The following is an 18,341-nucleotide window of genomic DNA, read 5'->3' as shown; positions in this document are numbered from 1 at the left end:
GTAGGGGCGAGACGCGTGTTCGTTGAGCACTCGCTTGGAGGGGCACTCTGCTAAGCTTGTGTCATGGGTCACCTTGACTGGTCCTGACGGCAACTCTGAAGACGAGACGGACTCCTTTTTATCCACAAAAAACTGAGAAGTTCAGTTGCTTACCCAAGATCACAGTTTAGTGATGAAACCAAGATTCAACTTGGGTCAGCCTTGTGCCGCTGCCACCCAGGCTCGCCACCACTCTCTTCTTTAACTCAAAAATTTAAATCAGTCTTCTGATACTTTTGGGGGAACCACACTCACATACCCCATTGAGGTGGGGAGGCTGACCTTGCAGTTCAAAGACCCGACCTATTAACTGAAGATTCTTCTACTTATTGTCATAATGACCTATCACCCGGTCTGTTGAGTATTTATGGTTTTTAAAATGTTTTCTAAAAAGCATATCTTCAACTTCCATGGTGGTCCAGTGGTTAAGAATCCACTTTGCTATGCAGGGTGGTTCAATCCCTGGTCAGGGAACAAAGATCCCACATGCTACATGCCAACTAAGCTCACACACCACAACAAAGACCCAGAACATCCCCCCAAAATTTTGTGATAAAAAGCATATCCATTTAAGTGTGTTATGCTCACCCAATCCTTCCTCCATACAACCCTTCACCATAACCCTCATCACCGTTTAATCTTGCTCCTCCCACCACTGACTGCTGGCTAGCACCTTCCAACTTTGCGTCTCTACAACAAGCATCTATGAGTATATTCACACTGTGAAGGGCTGCTGCTGCTGCTAAGTCGCTTCAGTCGTGTCTGACTCTGTGCGACCCCATGGACTGAAGCCCACCAGGCTTCTCCGTCCATGGGATTCTCCAGGCAAGAACACTGGAGTGGGTTGCCATTTCCTTCTCCAATGCATGAAAATGGATAGTGAAAGTGAAGTTGCTCTGTCGTGTCCGACTCTTAGCGACCCCATGGACTGCAGCCTACCAGGCTCCTCCATCCATGGGATTTTCCAGGCAATAGTACTGGCGTGGGGTGCCATTGCCTTCTCCCATGAAGGGCTAGTCATGTTTTAATTTTTATCACTCTGGCAGGAGGAGAAATTATCAAGTCCAGAGACATGTTACTTGAACACATTTACTGCAACCCCAGTTTACAGAAAACCCAGTTTTGTGTACCTGGTAAATGGAAACGTCCCCAAAAGAAGTCCTTGATGACAGGGACCCTAGGTTTTGTTCAAAGTAATTTTCCCAGAGCAGACGTGAAACTATCTTAGTCTCCCAGGGTCCAGGAAGACAGTGAGAGAAGAATGAATGTTGCCCTTTCTTTCCAGAAGGCTCAAGGTAAGCCCAGTCACAAGACAACCTGGAGAGCAAATTTTAGACCCTTCTCCAATAAAATAGCATCTCATTCATTAAGCTGAATTAATGTTTGAGAATCTTGCAACAGTCTAGCCATACAGCCAAGAGTATTTTCCTTAACAAAATCCATCTCTTTCTACTTGCCCAAAGCACCTAGCATTTCATCATCCAACTACTAAACTTAGTATTTTATGGAGTCAACTTCTGTGTTACTTGGCGCCTCATCCTGTCTGTGACTTTCATATGGCCCAGATGTGGACACACAGCCCTAAAAAATAGGCTGAATGTGTGCGGGGCCCAGGCTGGACTGTCTGAAGCTGTCTGGGCCCTCCTCCCAGAAGCTGGCTCCTGCCACTGGGGAGACTGCAGTGTGGACAGTCAGATCTGAGCCTTAAGTCCTAACTACATACTGGCATTTGTAAATTAAGTACAATAAGAAAGAATCCAAACATCTCATTTTCTATTGGTTACATATTGAAACCTTACTTTGGATTTTCTGAACTATGTAAAATGTATCGACTTAAAAAAGACACACAGAGTGAGAGTTGCCAGTTAAGTTTTATTTGTGGCAAAATGCAGACTGCAGTCGGGGAGGCATCATCTCAGCTCTGCAAGACTGCTCTACAGAGGTATCTGAAGTGCTTGCCTCCCAGACTGCAGTCCGCATTTTACCCCAAACAAAACTTAACTCGCAACTCTCATGTTGCGAGTTAACACAACACTTTCATGTTGTGCATCCTTTTTTTAAGTCAACAGTTAGGGCAACTGACAAAGTGACCCAGAGTGGACTTCCTTCCTTGGCCTGGACTCCACGAGGAACTGGAGCTTTGGTTCCAGCAGCGGCCCCTTGCACCCATCCGCCTCCTAGGGGAATCCAAACAAATTTGGGGAAGTCTCTCCTGGTTCTCAAATCTCACATATTGGTTGAGATGCTGAGTTTCATTTGGCAGTGGAGCAGGTTACCTGCCCCCTCCAAGTTGGAAATGTTAGGTAGGTAGAATAGGGAAAAGGAGTCCAAAATGGCGGTGGCTAAAAGACAAGGAAGGTCAAAGGAAGGTCCGAGGACCAGAGTGAAGACTTCAGGCAGAACAAACAGCACTCCTGGCTAAGCCCAATTTGCATAGGGCAGGCCCAGGTGGAGGAAAAACATATAAAAGGAGGAGCCAAAGCGCTTTCTCTCGGACTCACTCTCCCTCTCTCACTCTCTCTCTCTCCCTCCCCACGCACTCCTCCACTCTCTTCTCTTTGAGTCTTGGATTCTCCTGCTATCTTCTAAATAAAATGGAGCTGTAACACTGATTTGCCTAAGAGCTGTAGCACGGTTTGTCCAAGAACTGAGAGCTGTGATGCGCCGAGGGCTTTAATGTCCATCGCTCCAAATCTTTGTTGTGATGAGACAAAGAACCAAGGAACATACACTCGCGTGACAGAAAGATATGGGGGAGCGGGGAGCCGGTGAAACATCCGGGGCTTACCCACTCATGGTCTAGACATGAGTGGGGCTCGGCTGAAAGATACCGAGAAATTCCCACCCAGTGGAAAGGTACTGGGTGTGTGTATGGGGGAGGGGGTTGCTCGACTGAAAAAAAAATCGAGGAATACCCAGGGCTCAGCTGAAAGATGCCGAGGTCACTCCTTTGTAGGGGACTAAGTGGTCTTGGATGAGTGGTGAGATAAGAGTCTGATCTGACTACCTCAATTCGACTGCCTTTATAGAATCTGTCGGGATACAAATGAGAATGTATGAGAGCTTTGCTGTGAAAAAAAGGAACAAGACTCCTCTTGGCTGGTTGCGCTTTTCTCAGGAGACTGAGAAATTTATGGGGATGGTGGAGGCCTAGTCCTCATATCATGCAGTGGTCCCATAAGGAAACCCACCCACTAATTAAATTACTTGCTCGTCCAGAGGTGACACATAAGAACTGACCATCCAGCCATCTGAGCAGCCACAGTGGTCTTAGACTGCTGGAGGCAGAATCGAGACATGTAACACGGCAGAAACGACTCTGGGGTGACTCCTGGGGGAGTTAAGCTCACAAGAAGCACACGGGCCCACTACACAATTTCACTAGTGACTTTTATCCCTGATGAACTTAAAGTGGGAAACAGGATCTCTCACTTTTATCCCTGATGAACTTAAAGTGGGAAACAGGATCTCTCAGAAACAGAAACGAGGGGCACCAGAAAACCAACCACTGACTAACACTCCAACCAGATTCACATGCAATACATATGGTGCGCATACTTGCAAGTACCTAGTTAACCGGGGATTTTCCAGGCAAGAGTACTGGAGTGGGGTGCTCTCTTGCCTGGAAAATCCCACGGACAGAGGAGCATGGTAGGCTGCAGTCCATGGGGTCGCTGAGAGTCGGACACGACTGAGCGACTTCACTTTCACTTTTCACTTTCATGCATTGGAGAAGGAAATGGCAACCCACTGCAGTGTTCTTGCCTGGAGAATCCCAGGGACGGGGGAGCCTGGTGGGCTGCCGTCTCAGGGGTCGCACAGAGTCGGACACGACTGAAGCGGCTTAGCAGCAGCAGCAGCAGTTAACCGGGGAAATTATACCTAAAAGAGATCTCAACCTAAAATGGCTAAATTGGGGCTCTTTTGATATCTCAAAATTGATACTTTAGCGCACACAATTAGAAACGGCTGGCCCTGCTTACCTTGACTGATATCTAGAAGTTGCTAAAAGAGGAAATGATAGAGTAACATTTTTGAAGGAAACCAACTTCCCCTGTAGCTCAGCAGAAAAGGATTGGCCTGCAATGCAGGCGATCCAGAAGTCATGGGTTGGATCCCCACATCAAGAAGATCCCCTGGAGGAGGTTATTGACAAAAAAAAGATGTACAACTTGAGAGTTTCAAGTTAAATTTTATTTGGGGCAAAATGAGGACTGCAGCCCGAGAAGCAGCAACTCAGATAGCTCTGAGAGACTGCTCTAAAGCGGCAATGGGGGAAGTCAATATATAAGGTTTTGGTGAAGGGGGAGTTTAATACCATGAAGCACTCATTTTACGAACGGTTTTTTTTTTTTTTTAGTTATGAGGATCTGATGTCACTATGAAGGAATTCAGTGCTTCTCTAGATATGAGACGATGAAAGGACTGAAATCATAAAATCTGTTACGAAAAACAGCCAACTATTTAAAGACCTGTCCCACCAGATTCCCTGGAGCAGAGTGCCTAAACTCCACCCTGAACTCCCTCCAGGGTTGTTGAAGGTCAACAGCTGTAGCAGCATGAGGTTCAATCTCCTTAGAGGCAGATGGCAAACACCTTTGTTGTTCACTCGTTGGCAATGCTCTTGCTGCTGCTAAGTCGCTTCAGTCGTGTCCAACTCTGTGCGACCCCTGAGGCGGCAGCCCACCAGGCTCCCCCGTCCCTGGGATTCTCCAGGCAAGAACACTGGAGTGGGTTGCCATTTCCTTCACCAATGCGTGAAAGTGAAGTTGCCCAGTCGTATCTGACTCTTAGCGACCCCATGGACTGCAGCCTACCAGGCTCCTCTGTCCATGGGATTTTCCAAGCAAGAGTACTGGAGTGGGGTGCCATTGCCTTCTCCGGCAATGCTCTTGGTAAGTGCTAATTTGTAGTTGACAGGGGCATGGCAACCCACTCCAATATTCTTGCCTGGAGAATTCCATGGACAAGAGGAGCCCGGTGGGCTACAGTCCATAGGATCACAGAGTCAGACATGACTGAGAATGCACGAACCACAAGAAATTGCTTGAAACTGTATCAGAACTAAAAATTAGGGCTGCTAGCACTGCCTCTGCCAGGTCGCAGGTCGAGTGAGGCTGGAAAGTCACGTTGGCATTTATGCCATTTAACTTCTGATTTCTGGGCATCACTTTACCATCTTTTGGGAACTCTCTTGTCACTTGGCTTTTGATTTCTGGGCATCTCTTTGCCTTTTGTTTTATTTAGAGTGTGATCCCTGGCAGGTGAGGTTCTGGTTTGGTTTGGTTTGAGCATGCAAACATCTGGTACAAACTTCTCGAGCTAATGTGGGAAGCACTTCGTCTAAGGTTCCACACTCCACCTGGGAACCCCTTGGGAAAAAAATTTTTAATGAGTGGTCACCCTAGCTATGATTCAATGACAAGAAAAATGGCCTAAAAATATTAGCTCTTTATTGACACAGGCTAGGAAAATGGACCCAAGTTCCCTTATCTCCAGAGTTTTCTCCTATAATCAACAGCCTTGGGCTGATCAAACTAAGAACCCCACTTCCCAAGAAGGACAATCCCTGCTGGGACCAATCTGCCCTTGTTATCAGAGCCAATTTGACCACTCTCTGGTCTAAATTTTGGCTATAAAACTATGACCACAGAGTGTGGAGCTTGCTTAAACTCATGTCCATTGAGTCAGTGATGCCATCCAACCATCTCATCCTCTGTTGTCCCCTTCTCCTGCCTTCAATCTTTCCCAGCATCAGGGTCTTTTCCAATGAGTCATCAGGTGACTCTTCGCATCAAGTGGCCAAAAAAAAGATGATTTTTGACAGTATGGTCACAATATTCTTTAGACTCCAGAGAAAGCTTGAAGAAATTATCTCTTGCTCTGAGGTAAAACTCCTCCTATGTCTTGAGACCAGAGCTCTCTGGATCACTTATTTAGACCATCTAATTCCTGAAACCAAAAGAGAAAAAAAGGGAAGGAAGCATTAAAAAAAATTTTTGCTCCAACTGTTATTCACAACTAGTGAGTTTTATATTGTGATATCTGATTCACAACTAAGTTTGGAAAACAGAGCTGTGAAATATCTTTTGAATCTATTTGTACGTCTCTTTGCCAACAAAGGTCCATCTACTCAAAGTTATGGTTTTTCCAGTAGTCGTGTGGATGTGAGAGTTGGGCCATAAAGAAAGCTGAGGGCCAAAGAATTGATGCTTTTGAACTGTGGTGTTGGGGAAGACTTTTGAGAATCCCTTGGACTGCAAGGAGATCCAACCAGTCAATCCTAAAGGAAATCAGTCCTGAATATTCATTGGAAGGACTGATGCTGAAGCTGCAGCTCCAATATTTTGGCCACCTGATGCGAAGAACTGACTCATTGGAAAAGACCCTGATGCTGAGAAAGACTGAAGGCAGGAGGAGAAGGGGATAACAGATGAGATGGTTGGATGGCATCACTGACTTGATGGACATGAGTTTGAGCAAGCTCCGGGAGTTGGTGATGGACAGGGAAGCCTAGTGTGCTGCAGTCCATAGGGTGGCAAAGAGTCGGATACTTAAGGACTTAACGACTGAACAGCAACAATGAGCTGTTAGATAAACTGTATTAAGAATAATTATGCTTTAGGAATGTCTGTCTAATACAGTCGCTCCAGATTAGGGTAACTTGACTTTCTAAGGGTTGTGATTGTCAACTAAAAGACATGCACAACTTTAGAGCTACAAGTTGAGTTATATTTGGGGCAAATTGAGGACTGCAGCCTGGGAGGCAGTACCTCGGATAGCTCTGAGAGACTGCTCCCAAGAGGCAGTGAGGGAAGCTCAATATTTAAGATTTTGTCGAAGGTGGAGTTCAATACAATTAAGCGCTCATTTTACAAAAGATATTCAGCCAGTATCTGTTGTCATCATGAAGGGATTTAGTGCTCTTCTAGATATGATGAGATGCAAGCAGCTGTTGACCTTCAGCACCCGATGAGGGAGTTCAGGGTGGAGTGAGGTACTCTGTGCTCCAGGGAATCTGATGGCACAGGTCTTTATATAGGTGGATATTTCAGGAACAGGTTTTATGATCCTGATCCTTGCATCTCCTCTTATCTAGGAAAGCACAAAATCCCTTCATGGTGGCATCAGATCCTCCTGACTAGGGGGAAAAACTCGTACAAAGTGATTGCACTGAATTTCCCCTGCATCAAAATCTTATATATTGACCTTCCCCCACTACCTCTTTGGAGCAGTCCCTCAGCTATCCGGGAGAAGGCAATGGCAACCCACTCCTGTGTTCTTGCCTGGAGAATCCCAGGGACCGGGGAGCATGGTGGGCTGCCCTCTGGGGTCGCAGAGTCGGACACGACTGAAGCGACTTAGCAGCAGCAGCAGCAGCAGCTCAGCTGAGCTGCCGCCTCCTGGGCACCTCATCTTGCCTCAAATAAATATGCAACTCTCAACTTGTACATCTTTAGAGGACAAATGTACTTTTTGTGTGCCTATTCGAAAAATTTAAATTACATATGTGGCTTACAGTGGGCAGCACTGAGTTGAAGGATAACCAAAGGAAAACAGCCATGCATGTAAATCCTGCCAAGTTCTTTAGTAACAGCTTTCTCTCTCTTAACGGTTCCTCCCAAGAATCATCTGAGATAAAAGTCACGTCTCCCCGATGGAGGAGTAAGACCTCGGTAGCACACTAGGTTCTCTGCACCTCCCGGCTTCCGCGGGGGCGGGCGGCGGGGCGGCGGGGGCGGCGGGGCGGAGGGGGCGGCGGCACCAGGAAGGACGCCAGCGGCACCCAAGAGCCTCGCAGGGCCTCAGAGGCGACCTCCCCAAGATGGCGTCGCCGGGGGGCGGGACTGGCCGCATCACCACCTCCGTCCCACCCCGCGCTGGCGATTGGCTAAAACGACTCGGTGCTTAGTGGTGATTGGGCCTCACGGAAACCCGCGCTGGGCGGGACCGGAAGGGGTCTCTGCCAGGGTTTCGCGGGCCCGGGGCTCCACGTTGGTCCCTGGGGGATGTGGAAAGCTGGCAGCATGTCGGCGGAGCTGGGGATCGGCTTCGCTCTGCGAGCAGTGAACGAGCGCGTGCAGCAGGCGGTGGCGCGGCGGCCGCGGGTGAGGAAGGGGACCGCGCGGGGACTGTGGGCGGCCGCGCCGAGAAAGGGGGACACCTGCGTGGGAACGGGTCGTCACAGTGACGCAGAGGGGTCTCCTGGAGGGGCGGGACCTGCCCGCTGCCTTGGCATTGGCGCAAGCTGCAGAGCCCCCCAAAAAGCTAGCGAAGGCTAAGGGGGTTCCCCAGCTCCTGTCAGATTTTCTGAAGGTTAGCGATCCCAGGAAAATGACCAGTCTCTAGGCAGCGCGACCATTGTCCAGCCTGCTTCGTGGTAGGGGTCAGCAGCCTTGGCGGAGGGGAGAGGGGCCAGGCCTGTATTCAGAGACTGCAGGGGAAGATGCCCACTACAGGTGCACCCAAAGGAGGCCAGGTCTGCCGGGGGTCACGTGTGTGCCATTTCCTTCTCCAAGGGGTCTTCCCAACCCAGGAATCGAACCCGGGTCTCCTTCATTGTAGGTGGATTCTTTACCGACTAAGGGAGGGAAGCTTCAGTTTTGCCACTGTTTCTTTTCTTTCTTTCTTTCTTTTTTTTTTTTTTTCAATATTTCATTTATTTGGCTGCATCAGGTCTTAGTTGCACCACCCAGGATCTTCGTTGTGGCACGCCCCCTTGTCTCTAGTTGTGAGGTGGGCTTAATTGCCCCAAGGCATGGGGGATCTTAGTTCCCTGATGAGAGATGGAACTTCCATTGGAAGGCGGATTCTTAACCACTGGATCACCAGGGATGCCCCTCTGCCACTGGTTCTGCCACATAAATTGCAGAGTTACCCTAAGGCTGCTTCTGAGAGGCAGTATTGATAGCTACCCCAGGATCACAATGAGTTTCCAAAACTGTTGACCTTGGGGTTTTAGGAGCTGGAAGTGGCCTCCCTTCTAGTCAGAGATTGATGCCTTTTCTTAACTAAGTGATTCTTAAACCTCCAACCTTGCCATGCAAGAGTCAGCTGAAGAGTTTGTTTTAAAGCAGATTCTCAGACTCCAATCTGAGATTCAGACCCAGTGGGTCAGGAGGGGACCCAGATGATACTGGTAATATTGGTTAAAGACCACACTCCTAGCAAATAAAGCTTTTACTTACCTTCCCAGCTCTCCTGAGAGAGAAAGGTGTTCTGCTAGATTTTTTTTTTTATTTAGTTTTTACATGTATTTATTTTTTGGCCATGCAATGCAGCATGTGAGATCTAAGTTCCCTGACCAGGGATCAAACCCACGCCCCCTGAAAGCACAGACTCTTAACCCCTGGACCACCAGGGTAGTCCCTTCTGCTCTGCTAGATATTAATGTGGCTAACATATTAGATTTAGATGCCATGCATACAAAAGACATTTCATCAACATTATTTGATACTGATAGCCTTGCTGTATTGGAAAAGTGGATCTTATCAAATGCCAAGTAAAGATCTCTGCCGATCCATCCTACAGGATGTCCTACAGGACTTATCAGGATAATAAGTCCAAACAGTGACTCATCTGGCTCTTTTCCTCTTGCCAGGATCTCCCAGCCATCCAGCCCCGGCTAGTAGCAGTCAGCAAAACGAAACCTGCGGACATGGTGATAGAGGCCTACAGTCACGGGCAACGCACTTTCGGGGAGAACTATGTATGTGAGGGCCCTTTTCCTGCCTGTAAGCTGCTCTCAGAAGAGTCGGATGTGCCAGGCTTCTGACTTACTCTGTTTTTTACCCTGTAGGTTCAGGAACTGCTTGAAAAAGCATCAAATCCTCAAGTAAGTGGAATCTGAATTCTTTGTATCTAAATCTTGACTGTTCAGTTGGAAATTAGACCCACCTTGGTAGTTGAGTTTCAGAGCAGGAGGTCAGGCTGATGGTAGAAATGCCTGCGTTCGCCGTGAGCCCCAAATATTTCTCATCTAGATTTTCTCTCTCAACGCTGTCGTTTTCTCCTTTGTGGCTTTTTTAAAGATGGTAATTTTAGAAGCTTGCTGTAACCTTGGATCCTTTTGAGATTTGAAAGCTTTAATCAGTTTCTTCTCAAGGGGAAGTATCTGAAAGAAGGGGAGAGTTGACAGGAACAAGGAAGAGAAATAGAAGCCTTCAGTTTTTCTCTAAGTGTCTTTAAGGGCCTGACTGAAGATGCAATAGTGGTTAATTGCTTAGATGGGAAAGGTGAGACAGGAACATGCGAAGTGTGTGAGTTGACAAGCCCTCCACAGACTATGAGTTAAACTCAACCACCTCTTTCTGTTCAGATTCTGTCTTCGTGTCCTGAGATCAAATGGCACTTCATTGGCCATCTACAGAAACAGAATGTCAACAAACTGATGGGTAAGATAAAACTCTAAATATGAAGACACAGTTTTTCCATCATTGTATCACATACAGTCCCTTCTGTGGAAGAGGAAATGTTTTAGATTATCCCTCAGTCACCATTTATGCTTCAGGGATTCTTTTGGGAAAGAAATCTTAGTTCTTGATTAAAGGGAAACATCATGATAAGAACAAAATGAACTCACAGTTGGCTGGGTATTATATACTTGGAAACCTACCCTAGCACACATTATGTATTTTTTGGGCGGTTTTTGAAATAAACGAGAAGGAATTGAAGCCCATAAAAATTTTTTGGCTAGCACAGGAAACACTTTTGCCCTTTTCCTTTTTTTTGTTTGAGGTTCGTTTTATTGTGTAATGAACATAATTTTCTTTTTATCTATTTATTTTTGGCTGTGCTGGGCCTTCGTCGCTGCAGGCGGAGGCTACTCTTCATTCTGTTGTATGGGCTCCTCGCTGCAGTGGCTTCTCCTGGTGTGGCGTACAGGCTCAGCAGTTGTGGCTACTATAACCTCGCCTCCCTCTCGTTACAGCTGTCCCTAACCTCTCCATGCTGGAGACGGTCGATTCTGTGAAGCTGGCGGACAAAGTGAACAGTGCGTGGCAGAAAAAAGGTTCCCCCGAAAGGTTAAAGGTTATGGTCCAGATAAACACCAGCGGAGAGGCGAGTAAGTGAGCAGCAGACTTTTTCCCCTTAGGATATGGTGGAGTGCAGGACAGATGGCAGGCCTGAACACCCGATGCAGTAGGTCACAGAAGGAACTCGCAGGGCCGTTCAATAAGCTGTCGTATGTAGGGTCTCGGTGGCACGAGGACCTCCAAACCAGTCCACGTCTAATTCTTTAATGCGTTCTTAGTTTCTGAAGAGGCCAGCAAGGAGACTCAAGAAGGGGCTTGTGTGACTTTGATCCTGAAAATTCCCAGAGGTCACCCTCCCTCCCAAAAGAGATTGCGAATTTACATGTGTAATACTTCTCAAACCTTAACAAATCATGTTTCCATTATTGGGAGAAAATCGAACAAAACCCACTGTGGGCACCAGTCAGGGAATATCTTGACAAGGCTTGGGTTAGCAGTATAGCACAGAAGTCAGAGCCTGGGCCTGGAACAGGCAGACCTGGGGTTTGAGCTCTACCACGCTCCAGTGCTGGAACCTTGAGTGATGTGCCTGACCTTCCGACCCTTCACTTTCCTTACCTGCCAGCGATAGCAGAGCGGTAGTTCCAAGGGTGCTGCGAGGCTTGAGTGTGGAGATGGAGGTAAAGCTGTTGGTACAGGACCCTGTGCGTCTTACTTGTTCGCTGTTTGCTAAGAATCCGTGTTTACAAACCAGTTGTTTGCTGATAGAGCTTAGGCTGAAGGAACAAGCCTGGGGCCTGGAGTCAGGCTCCCGGGATCCACGTCCCAGTTCCTCACTTCCTGGCCCTGTGGCCTTGAGAAAGGCCCTTAGCCTCCCAGAGCTTCAGTCTCCTCTTTTTTTAGAATGGAGAGAGTGAGAGCACTTACTTCACAGAGCTGCTGCATTAAATAAAAAACTGTAGGGACGTGGCGTGTGCGCCTGGTACATAAGCATTCACTAAATCTTAACAATCAGCATTATCTGTACGTGCACCTAGATTATACGTTACTTGATCCTGATAGGTAAACCTGAAACGGATTCCAGATGGAGTCCATTACAGCATTTCCTCATTTGCCCTAATTAAAGATTGGAGTGTTACTAGCATCTCTCTTTGTTAAATGAGGGAAGGACAGAATCTGTCCTCATACCTGCATAACAAGTAATGTTTTGCTACAGAATCCTTCTCTGTTTTTTTAATGAGCAAGATCAGGTAAATTTTGCGAAGTTCTAGTCAAAACTATATGATATGTACTTCATTTTTATTTGTTTTTACAATTCCACTAATAAATTAATGAAACCGTAGAAGTACCAGATTTGGAAAAATAATTCTCTGGTTAATCTGGCATTTGGGCAATGTGCATCTTCTTGGTGTTTTTCTGTTTTTCTTTTTAAATGTTTTGGCTCCACCGCACACCCAACACGCAGTATCTTAGTTCCCTGACCAGGGATATCAAACCCGATGGCTTCCCCCCGCCCTCACACTGGAAGCACATAATCTTAACCACTGAACCGCCAGGAAAGTTCCAGATAATTTTTTTTTTTTAGATTAATTTTTTTTTCTTTCTATTTGAAGAAAAGCAGTGTTTTGGGTGTTTTTTTTTTTTTTCCTTTTCCCTCTACTCTAGCTGTCTTCAGATGCTGAAACAGAATAAAGAGAATCCAGTTTATAGCTCTTCCCTTGAGACACTCAGGACCGGGTCAGAAGGGGAGCAACACAGACAGACATCTCACCATTTCAGTCACCATTTCAGTCTTGAGGACAAGTTCTCCCAAGAAGTCCTCTTGCCTGAGAGTCGCCTCCCCTGTCCTAGGGAACGGTGTTCCTCTGGCTTCCTAGAACCTCTCGGTCTTCTGTCTCTTGTGAAGGCAAACACGGCCTGCCCCCTGCAGAGACAGCAGCCCTGGTGGAACACATCAACGCCAAGTGCCCCAGCCTGGAGTTCGTGGGGCTGATGACCATCGGGAGCTTCGGGCATGATCTTAGTCAAGGACCGAACCCAGACTTCCAGGTACTCGGGCCCGGGGTGGGGGCGGTACTCACGTCCACTGAGGGTATCCGGGGCTGGCTGCTGTCGTCAGCTCCACAGACTTTGCAGACATGTCTTGTCATGTTACTTGATAACCCACTCCTTAAACTCTCCTCATACGGAAAACGGGAACAGGTCCCCCGAACCCCCACAGACCGTTCTCCACTCAGTCTGAACCTGCCTGACACACGGTCTTCAGAGAAAACGAGCTCCGGCTTCCTCTCCAACGAGTGACAGTTTTCTTGAAAGTAGGAGAGCTCGCTACAAACCCTTCCAGTGATTTCTGGTGATTTTGACAGGCCTCAAAGCCATGAGGAATAAAGTAGTTTCTGTCAGAGGTGTTGAGATTCGGCCCCTCTCAGCCATCCTCGGAGAAGGCAGGGGTAAAATGGCATCACACTTGTCTCCCCGTCAGGTGTTGCTGTCCCTCCGGGAGGAGCTGTGCAAAAAGCTGGGCGCCCCCCCCGAGCAGGTGGAGCTGAGCATGGGCATGTCCGTGGACTTCCAGCACGCGGTGAGTATGTCCCGGGCGCCCTCGGGTGCCTGCAGGACGGGTCCAAAGGCAACGCCTAGCTGTCGCATCGAGGCACCACGCGGCAGTGTCTCTCACCCATGCTGACGTCCCCGGCCCCTTCTTTTTTTTCAAATGAACTGTATAGAAATTATAGCTTGACACCTCATTAAAAAAAAAAAAATACAACAACTCAGTTTAATTCCCTAAGTGGGATCTAAAGGAAAATCGAAAGAAATTAAACTGCAGCTTTTTAAAAAGGCATTTCCCTGTGTTCATGCTTGGGCGTGGTCATATGACACCGAGTCCTGACGAAGTGTCTGATCGTACGCAGAGATCCCCCAGGATGCAGCAGCTCTGAGCACACACTGATAGATGTGCTGTGTTAGCAACTCACATACACCATCTTCCAGAGTGGAGGCTAATGTGATCAGGTTCCAAGAACCACACTGTAAAACTTTCCTCTGGATCTACAGTAGTTGCAGGATTGGAAGATAGAGTATATTCAGTTCAGTTCAGTCACATCCAACTCTCTGCGACCCCATGAATCGAAGCACGCCAGGCCTCCCTGTCCATCACCAACTCCCGGAGTTCACCCAGACTGACGTCCATCGAGTCAGTGATGCCATCCAGCCATCTCATCCTCTGTTGTCCCTCTCCTGCCCCCAATCCCTCCCAGCATCAGAGTCTTTTCCAATGAGTCAACTCTTCGCATGAGGTGGCCAAAGTACTGGAGTTTCAGCTTTAGCATCATTCCTTCCAAAGAAATCCCAGGGCTGATCTCCTTCAGAATGGACTGGTTGGATCTCCTTGCAGTCCAAGGGACTCTCAAGAGCCTTCTCCAACACCACATTTCAAAAGCATCAATTCTTCGGCACTCAGCCTTCTTCACAGTCCATCTCTCACATCCATACATGACCACAGGAAAAACCATAGCCTTGACTGGACGAACCTTTGTTGGCAAAGTAATGTCTCTGCTTTTGAATATGCTGTCTAGGTTGGTCATAACTTTCCTTCCAAGGAGTAAGCGTCTTTTAATTTCATGGCTGCAATCACCATCTGCAGTGATTTTGGAGCCCAAAAAAATAAAGTCTGACACTGTTTCCACTGTTTCCCCATCTATTTCCCATGAAGTGATGGGACCGGATGCCATGATCTTCGTTTTCTGAATGTTGAGCTATAAGCCAACTTTTTCACTCTCCACTTTCACTTTCATCAAGAGGCTTTTTAGTTCCTCTTCACTTTCTGCTATAAGGTTGGTGTTTCTACATAAAATGGAATTCGATCCTGTGCTCGCTCACTCACAGGGAGGGTTGCTCATCTCTGAAACCCCAGCATATGAGAAGGGTGTGTGGGCCACCCCGCATGGCTGCCACCCCTGTCGCCCACCCCACTAAGTGCCAGTCGCCTTCCCCAGTCTCTGCAGTCTCGCCTTACGTACTTCGTAAACACCCCTTTGGGTAGACCACTGCCCCACAGTCCTTCAGCTGCATCTGCTACATCTCATTATTTTTTTAAACTTAACCCCTTCTTCTTCCCCACAGATTGAAGTGGGATCTACCAACGTCCGCATCGGAAGCACCATTTTTGGAGAGCGAGATTATTCCAAGAAAATGGCCCCAGACAAGCCCGCAGCAGAGCTGAAGGCCCCGGAGGAGATGGCCCAGGCACACTGACCCGAAGCCGGATCCAGGAGGACTCACTGTGCGCTCACCTGGGCCTCCACCTTCCAGGGGCCCCAAGTCACCGTACCACCACGCCCTCCTGGGGACCTGACAAAAGCATGCCCAGGGCAATGTGTGTGGCTGGGAAGCGTCTTACCTAGTGTCTGACACAGGAAGCTCACTGCAAGCAGTGGCTTTGGACTGGATTTGAAGAATCCAGACGTTTCTGCAGATCAGATGCCTAGGCCAGGGCCAGGAGTCGAGTTCAGGCTTGAACTTTGCCCAGGAATGCATTTCCCAGGTGTTGCCTGTAATTGCCACAGTTAGAGGGATTCCCACTCGTCATCCACTTGGATAGAAAATCCCTGTTGCCAGCTCCGTACAGACCCCACAGAGCAGTCACCTCTGCCACGCTGGAGCAGCATAGTCTCTGTCCCCCCGCTTCCATCCCACCCAGTTAACATCGGTCTTCACTCCAGATGGCAGTTTGGGTAACTTCAGGACCCAGCTCGAGTTAATCCTGCACACCCATATTGTGGCCGATGAGAGTTGTATCATCCATCAACCACCCTATGACCCTGAAAATTACAGGGTGACTACCATGAGCAGGCCTCGGGCCTTCCTACCATCCCGTCCAAACACAGGACTTTGAGCTTTTACCCAGGGCTCTGTGGTGATGAGAGTCCAGTGATGCAATTTTTCCCCCCACTGCAGTCCTTGCTGTGGTAATTTCATATCAAACACCAGTGGATCTCCAGTAGCTCGCCAGAAATTAAAGATTTCCCCCAAAGCCAGTTCAGGCTCACAGTTTCAACAAGACTTGACTTTGAGGGTCCTATTCCTGGGAGTACTTTTTAGGCGCGTTTATAGCTTCCCCCCCCGACTGTATTTATAAGCCAGGATTTTGCAGCTCTAGATTGTCAGTAGTGTAGCTAGCTCTTCACAACCCAGAAAGCACAATTCTCGGGCAGTCACGACAGATGGCTGTAGTCTGGGTCATCGTTTGTTTTCTAGGTGGGTTTTTCGTATTTATTCAAACCCCAGTCTTTTAATTGTATGAAAACAACTCCATGATAATGCTGCAGAATGCAATTTTGTAAAACTTAAACCATTACGATTCCTATACTGTTTCAATCAAAGCTCTCATGTGATAATTCAGCATCTATTAAATAAAAATGTGAGTTTGAATTACACCTTCTGTGCTAATTACAAAGCAATTAAAAGATTTATTTTCTACGATCTGGTGTAGTGAGTGAGTCTAACAGGAGGGGGCATTGGACCCAACTGGAAGCCACCACACCCATCCTGGCATTGCACAGCTTACGAGAATGGTGCGCCTTAGGCCACAGTTCAGTCACTCAGTCGTGTCCGACTCTTTGCAACCCCATGGACTGCAGCACACCAGGCTTCCCTGTCCATCACCAACTCGCAGAGCTTGCTCAAACTCAAGTTTATTGAGTTGGTGATACCGTCCAACCATCTCATCCTTTGTCGTCCCCTTCTCCTCCTGCCCTCAATCTTTCCCAGCATCAGGGTCTTTTCCAATGAGTCGGTTCTTCTCATCAGGTGGCCAAAGTATTGGAGCTTCAGCTTCAGCGTCAGTCTTTCCAATAAATATTCAGGACTAATTTCCTTTAGGATTGACTGGTTGGATCTCCTTGAAGTCCAAGGGACTCTCAAGAGTCACAGATGCAGCCAAAGCCACACTGCAGATAAAAGGAGGGATTCTGACATTCAAAGCCTTTGTGTGGATCACAATAAACTGGAAAATTCTGAAAGAGATAGGAATACCAGACCACCTGACCTGCCTCTTGAGAAACCTGTATGCAGGTCAGGAAGCAACAGTTAGAACTGGACATGGAACAACAGACTGGTTCCAAATAGGAAAAGGAGTACGTCAAGGCTGTATATTGTCACCCTGCTTATTTAACTTATATGCAGAGTACATCATGAGAAACACTGGGCTGGAAGAAGCACAAGCTGGAATCAAGATTGCTGGAAGAAATATCAATAACCTCAGATATGCAGATGACACCACCCTTAGTGAAACAGTAAGTGAAGAGGAACTAAAAAGCCTCTTGATGAAAGTGAAAGTGGAGAATGAAAAAGTTGGCTTAAAGCTCAACATTCAGAAAACTAAGATCATGGCATCTGGTCCCATCACTTCATGGCAAACAGATGGGGAAGCAGTGGAAACAGTGTCAGACTTTATTTTTCTGGGCTCCAAAATCACTGCCAATGGTGATTGCAGCCATGAAATTAAAAGATGCTTACTCCTTGGAAGGAAAGTTATGACCAACCTAGACAGCATATTAAAAAGCAGAGACATTACTTTGTCAACAAAGGTCCATCTAGTCAAGGCTATGGTTTTTCCAGTGGTCATGTATGGATGTGAGAGTTGGACTATAAAGAGAGCTGAGTGCCGAAGAATTGATGCTTTTGAACTGTGGTGTTGGAGAAGACTCTTGCGAGTCCCTTGGACTGCGAGGAGATCCAACCAGTCCATCCTAAAGAAGATCAGTCCTGGGTGTTCATTGGAAGGACTGATGAAGCTGAAACTCCAATACTTTGGCCACCTGATACGAAGAGCTGACTCATTTGAAAAGACCCCGGTGCTGGGAAAGATTGAAGGCAGGAGGAGAAGGGGACAACAGAGGATGAGATGGTTGGATGGCATCACCAACTCGATGGACATGGGTTTGGGTGGACTCCGGGAGTTGGTGATGGACAGGGAGGCCTGGCGTGCTGTGGTTCATGGGGTCGCAAAGAGTTGGACACGACTGAGCGATTGAACTGAACTGATTACTGTAAATTCTAAAGGCCAGAAAGTTAAATGTTTGCATTTCAGGAATTATGAAAAGAGGGGGCCTCTTGCTGTTAAGAGACTCAAAGCTACCTCTAGGTGGCGACATTGGCTAACCTGAGGGGCAAGCATTGGGGTGCCACTGTCGGCAAATTACCCTGGGAGAGACTGTCATCTAGCATCACCCTGTTTTTAATAAATGTATTTATCTATCGGGAGAATGGTTTCTAATGGAGATTGTTTACTTATTTGGCTGCGTGGCATGGGGGATTTAGTTCTTT

The 18,341-nt window shown here is 47.5% G+C and overlaps 1 protein-coding gene across 1 annotated transcript; it reads left to right on the top strand.

Moving 5' to 3' along the window:
* Window positions 1–7,964: 7,964 nt before the first annotated feature.
* Window positions 7,965–16,448, top strand: PLPBP (pyridoxal phosphate binding protein). The gene is made up of 8 exons (XM_055567099.1): window positions 7,965–8,147; window positions 9,641–9,748; window positions 9,839–9,874; window positions 10,358–10,433; window positions 10,970–11,104; window positions 12,922–13,064; window positions 13,498–13,596; window positions 15,138–16,448. Exons 1-8 carry the CDS (start codon window positions 8,049–8,051, stop codon window positions 15,267–15,269), a joined length of 828 nt encoding a protein of 275 aa, XP_055423074.1. The 5' UTR covers window positions 7,965–8,048; the 3' UTR covers window positions 15,270–16,448.
* Window positions 16,449–18,341: the final 1,893 nt, after the last annotated feature.

This window comes from Bubalus kerabau, chromosome 2 (genome assembly GCF_029407905.1).
Source record: "Bubalus kerabau isolate K-KA32 ecotype Philippines breed swamp buffalo chromosome 2, PCC_UOA_SB_1v2, whole genome shotgun sequence".
NCBI lineage: Eukaryota > Metazoa > Chordata > Mammalia > Artiodactyla > Bovidae > Bubalus > Bubalus kerabau.
This window is presented reverse-complemented; position numbering and strand designations above follow the sequence as displayed.